The 6,000-nt window shown below is 49.0% G+C and overlaps 1 protein-coding gene across 2 annotated transcripts in view; it reads right to left on the bottom strand.

Annotated features, from left to right (window-relative positions):
• The window catches only part of Ptpn5 (protein tyrosine phosphatase non-receptor type 5), a 42,829-nt gene extending 39,859 nt beyond the window's left edge, over window positions 1-2,970 (bottom strand). For both annotated transcript variants that reach the window (XM_059253342.1, XM_059253343.1), the window contains exon 1: window positions 2,951-2,970. In XM_059253342.1, coding sequence (XP_059109325.1) covers window positions 2,951-2,970 — 20 coding nt within the window. The remainder of the gene's footprint in view (window positions 1-2,950) is intronic.
• Between the last annotated feature and the right edge of the window lie 3,030 nt (window positions 2,971-6,000).

The following is a 6,000-nucleotide window of genomic DNA, read 5'->3' on the forward strand; positions in this document are numbered from 1 at the left end:
CTAGGCTGTGTCAGGAGTTTGACCAGATTTGAGAGAGAGAGAGAGAGAGAGAGAGAGAGAGAGAGAGAGAGAGAGAGAGAGAGATGGTCCATTCACACAGCACAGAGAAGCCCTGATTCTGGGTATCGCCCTCCTTTTTGGCCACCAGGAGCACAAAGAGCAGCTTGGAATGGAATGCTGTGGGCAACCCTCTCCTCCTCCACCTCTGTCACCTGGACAACATTTGCTAAAACTCTCCCGTGTCAACAGACAGCAACTGCTGCTCTTAGAAGCAGAGAGCCAAAAAAAAAAAAAAAAAAAGAAAAAAAAAGAAAAAAAAAAAAAGAAAAAAAAAGGGCCGGGCGGTGGTGGCGCACGCCTTTAATCCCAGCCTCGGGAGGCAGAGCCAGGCGGATCTCTGTGAGTTCGAGGCCAGCTTGGGCTACCAAGTGAGTCCCAGGAAAGGCGCAAAGCTACACAGAGAAACCCTGTCTCGAAAAACCAAAAAAAAAAAAAAAAAGAAGCAGAGAGCCTCAGAAATGATGGGTGCCTTCAGCCTGCATTTGCCAAGCACCTCCTGTGAGCAAGAGCTATGGCAGTCCTGATAATACAAGTCCTGAGCAAGCCAGGACCCTTCTCATCTGACCAAAAAGCTGGAGGTGCTAACATGATTGTGCCGTGGCATCTCCTTTGACTGATGTCTGTATATGGTGGAGAGTTCCACTCAAGTCTGTGGGAGGAGGAAGTGTCCTCCAAAGGGAAGGCAGGAGCTACTTCTCCAAGGATGTTTCTAGTAGATGATGGGTTGCCAGAGTGAGGACTTGGGCAGCACAAGTGTTACACTTGGGGCACCACCTGGAAGTAGGCTGGACAGAGGAATGGGAAAGCAGGTGAGACTTAAGCTTCACCAGAGGCACTAGAGCAAAACATCTCCCACAAGTCATGAGCCCTGACTTTTCGATGGGGGTGGCCTTTTTGTGCTTGGCTGTGTGGCTTCCCTGTACTGAGGGGTGGCACGAGCCTCCCAGTGCCAACATGGGCTTGGGAGGTCTGCAGCAGGAGGGAGGTAGAGGGCTAGCAGCACAGACGGAAGGAAGGGACATTGGATTCAGCAGGGGGCATCTGGTCATAAAGTCTGCATAGCATAAAATCTACTGTTTATTTATTTACTTATTTGTTGAGACAGTGTCGTAGTGCAGGCCAGGTTGGTTTTGAACTCCTAATCTTCCTACCTTTGCTTCCTTAATGCTGGGACTATCATGCCTGGATGAAGCCTATCACTGTGCACTGAATACACTTATGATGTCCAGTACTACCATTATCTAGTTACAACATGTTTTTACCTCCCCAAAGGAAACCCCATATACACCTATTAAGGAGCCATACTCCATCTTCCATCCTCCAAGCCCCTGGCAATCTCTGATTTTATACCTGTTTCTATGGCCAGTTCTGGATATTTCATGGAAGTAGAATCGTACACGAAAACTTTTATGTCTGGTTTCTTTCATTTAGCACAATGTCTTCAGGGTTTATTAAGCTGGTAAACATTACCAGCCAGTACATTATTTTTTATGGGTGAGTAATTTCCCACTGTATGGACAGACTACATTGCATTTGTCCACTTGTCAGCTGGTGGACTTGCAGATTGGCTCTGCCTTTTGGTTTTTGTGAATGGTGTTGTCAACTGCTATTATGATTCCCATAACCTTATGATTTTGGGCCATCCCTTCCCTGCCGTGGGCCTGAGTCCTCATCTGTAAATAAAGTAGTCACATCCCAAGCTCCTTGCAGCATGGATATCATCGCCATTATGTTTAACTGTCCCTTTTTGTCTGTGGACATAATATTACTCTATAGTTACAGACTCAGCCTGGACCACCCACCCAACTTCTAGGACCTCATGGCTGGTGGTGCTACTACAAATAGATGCCATGAGTTGGGGGAATTCCAGCAGGGGCTTGTTCAAGGACAATGGGGGGTACGTGGTGGGTACCACTTCTTTGCCTAGAAGTAGGTGAGTGGGTGCTATTGGGGGGCATCGGGAACAGATGCTAGCTTTGTGCAGTGTTTATGAAGAGAAAGGTGACAGACTTGGTGTGGCAGGCAGAGGAGCCTGAGCAGGTGCTCATCCTAGGAGGTAAGGGGGGGATGGGAAAAGGAAGCTTAGCTGGGAGGGACTGTGATTCCTGGGAATGAAGCTGGGACAATCCAGATAGACTTGCCCCCTACCATGAACTTTCTGCCCACAATCAGCCCTCCCAGCATGCCTCTCTGTCACCACAAAGCTCTCCTCAAGATCACTTTCTCTCCAAGATCTTATCCCCTATCTCTATTTGCCAAACGGAACCTCTCTCACTTTCAACCTTGGTTCTCTCTGTTCCTCAACCTGCAATGTTCTTTCCAACTTCTTCCACATCCTACTCCTCCGTATCTCTTCTCAGCCATCACCTCTTTCATGAAGCATTTCCTAATTTCAAGGGAAGAATCAGTACCTCCCCCCCCCTCCCCTCAAGGCTCTCCAACACCTGGCTCACGTTTCTCCTGTTGCTTACTTTGTTCCAATGCTTCTTAGCTGTTGATGCACCTGCCTCTCCCACCCACTTCAGTGATGTGGGAGCATCCTTTCCCCTCCACCCCTGATGCATCCCAGGCATCCAGTCCAACTCCTGAGCCTTTGATGGACATGTTAAAGGTCAAACAAAGGGTTGTGTCAGGTTCTCAGGGTTGGTGGCTTTGGGGTCTCTGAGAGGACAGACTGGATTCAGGTAGAAGCTTCTCAGCATAGAGAAGATGGCCAGGTAGAACCCTATCCAGGTTTGTTATCGGCAAGTTTAGCATGCAGAGGCATGTGCTGGCTTGATGGAAAAGAAATGATCAGGGTGATCACATCACGCAAATGAGCCACTAGTCACAGAATATGCAGGTGGAAGGTTCAGTGCCCTCCAGGGACCACACACAAGTGATCACTCACCTAGCTCCCTCAAACTTCATTCCCAAGGTATCCAGGTAGGAAAAAAGTGCCATCTGGGGCCAGGGCCAGGAATTTTCCTCAGCTAAAAAGCAAACTGTCTATGTAAAGAGAAAGAGGCCAGCTTCAGAACATCCAGACGGAGAAACTGAGGCACAGAGAAGTAACTCAGGTCACATGGTGTAAACAATTGTTTTCAGGTAGTTTACCAAATCCTGAATTCTTGTCAGGAGTTACCTACCCTCTCACCCAGTGCCCTGTATGCCCCTTGTAACAGGAAGGATCCTTGAAGCAGAGCTCAGTTGCCCATCATGTCTGTGTCATGTTCCAAGGCTTCTAATAAGTATCTTTGCCGTCTGGGTTACTAAGTGTTTCTGTTGTCGCCAGCCAAAGAGCCCAGAATGATGCGTGCAGCAATCTCAGGGAACAGACAGGCTCTGCGCCCAGGACTCCCAATGCCTAGTTCATGCTATTTCCATCCCAGCAAGCTGCCTACCCTCCTGGCCCATCTGTCCACTGTCCAGCCATCTGTGCCCTCGTCTGAGCAGACCACAGACTTAGGAGTGCTCTGGATCCGAAAGAAGGGGCCTGAGTGTTCTCTGACTGAGGTGTACTTAAATGAATGACTTCCCTTTCATCCTCACTCTGTGAGTGGCATTATGAAGCATGGGACTTCTTGAGACCCAAAGAAGGGAGGATGGAATGACCTGGATAGGAGTACTCTGGATCCCAAAGAAGGGGCCTGAGTGTTCTCTGACTGAGGTGTACTTAAATGAATGACTTCCCTTTCATCCTCACTCTGTGAGTGGCATTATGAAGCATGGGACTTCCTGAGACCCAAGGAAGGGAGGATGGAATGGCCTGGATAGGCCCACCTAAGGGGTTTGGCAACTTGGCTTTCTGTCTTTTGGGTGAGTCTAACACAGGGACTGGCCCATCCATTTCCTCAGTGTGTGCTTACTACAAACAACTACTGTGTGCAAACCATACAAACACAATGAACACAAGCAACGTAGGAAAAAAGCCAGGCCCATGTCGATGCCTGATAGGAAATGTTTAGGGCTCCCTGTGGTACCATCGAGGCCCCAAACAAGGCAGAGGAGTCATCAGATTGATGGAGGAGTGGGCATGGCTGTGGGATGGGAGTGGTGTCCAAGCAGAGGAGGTCATGTGGGGTTGAGAGAAAGCAGGGCATATTCTCGAAGGAAAGAACATCAGCCTGACAAGGCAAGTGTGGGAAGGGAAGGTGGCGTGGGACGGGATGATTTGCGGAGATACCTATTGGTACTGTTTTTCTCCTCATTTTCCTTCTCCTCACTCTTGCTTCCAGAGAGGCAAGACAGACCCGTCCTAGCTACTTTGAGACAGGTTTGGTTGTAGATTCCCAAAGCCATGTTCCCGAGAAGCTGTCCTTTATGGTTTTGTGTTTTGAGGAAGGTGGAATCTTCTGGACAAGGAGGTGGGTGCTGAGGATGTGGAGAGCTGTCTTCACTCCAAGAAAGATGACGTAGCCACCCTCAACCCTGTGCATGCGTGTGCACACGTGCACTGTGGGAATCTGTTCTTTCCTTCTAACGTGTGGGTTCTATGTATCAAACTCAGGTCATTGGGCTTGGCAGCAAGTGTCCTTGTTTGTTAGGTATCATTGGCCCCTAAGTTCTAGCTTATTCTTTAGTTCCCCAGGGGCTATCATACAGCCTGGTAAAACAGCGGATGCCCAGAAACCCTGCAGGTGACCAACAAAGATACAACAGAGGGAGGAAGCGCTGGTGGTGGTGAAGGCAATTGTGTAGACAATGCTACTTCACGGCAAGGGCCAGGGCATGCTTCTTAAAGGGCCCAAGGCCCTGAATGTTGCCCAGCTGCCTGGGGTAGCTTCGGGACAAATGAGATATCCAAGGACTGTACCCATCCGTGGAGACAATGGGAGAGTATTGTTAAGCCTGTTGGTGTCTGTGGTTTGGTCCAATGGCTCAGCCTGAACTCTATCTTCTTATTTCCACAGTAATCTGAGGCTCAGGGCCTGCAAAGAGACACCCAAACCCCTACTTTGTTAGTCAGGAACAGCAGACATACAGAGGTTCTCTGTTGGCCTTGGATATTACACAGGGACTGAGAAGCAGGGGCCAACGGTGCAAGGAACATGAAGAGACATCAGAGCCTCAGGCATGTGGCTAAGGCATCTTGTCCTGACTCCATCTTTAGGGTGAGGATCCATAAGCATCACTGTGACCCAGCTCAGGCTCTGTGGACACTGTCCATTCCTTCCCTGGGCCACTCTTGATCTTCCAAATCTCTATCGTCTGTTTCTCATGGTAGGTTGATGAAGATGGAAATCAGGAGGAGGAGGAGGAGGAGGAGGAGTTGCCCAGAGGAGTGAGGGAAGCAGGCAGAATCAGGCTTGTTTTTCCATTCTCCATGCCTGAAGAGGGAATGGACAATGGCGACATTGACGAAGGCCCTTTCCTGAGCGCTGTGTGAAGCATTTGGCCCTCACAACAGCCTAGAAGGAATACACTGTTACTTTACTTTTCTAGAGAAGAAAATAGAGATTCTACCAAGTGAAGTGACCTGCCCAAGGCCACTCACGGTTACATATCTAGCCCTATTATCCCCATTCTGGACCTTTCTCTTCCATGTTCTAGCCCTGGGTATAAACTATATCAGAGATAGGAAGATGGCACATTCTAGCAGGTGCTGGATGTTCTTTAAGAAAGCCCTTCCCCAGGTGTGTGTGTGGGAGGATGGAGGGAGAGAGTACTGGGAAAGATAACTGGAATTGGGGGGGCATCTCTGGGATGAGCTAGAAACTTAGAGCAATGGAAACTCTCATGAATCTATAAGGGTGACCCTAGACTTCTAGCAATAGGGGATACAGAGCCTGACCAGTCAAATCCTGTAATCAGGCAGGACTTCCAGGAGAGGGACTGGGATGCTAATCCAGCCACGAATTCTTCAACCTACAACTTGTCCTACCTATAAGATGTGCTGGGGTAAAGTTGGTGCTGAAATTGGGGGAGTGACCAACTGATGACTGGCACAGCGAGAGAGGG

This window comes from Peromyscus eremicus, chromosome 1 (genome assembly GCF_949786415.1).
Source record: "Peromyscus eremicus chromosome 1, PerEre_H2_v1, whole genome shotgun sequence".
In the NCBI taxonomy this organism is placed as follows: Eukaryota; Metazoa; Chordata; class Mammalia; order Rodentia; family Cricetidae; genus Peromyscus; species Peromyscus eremicus.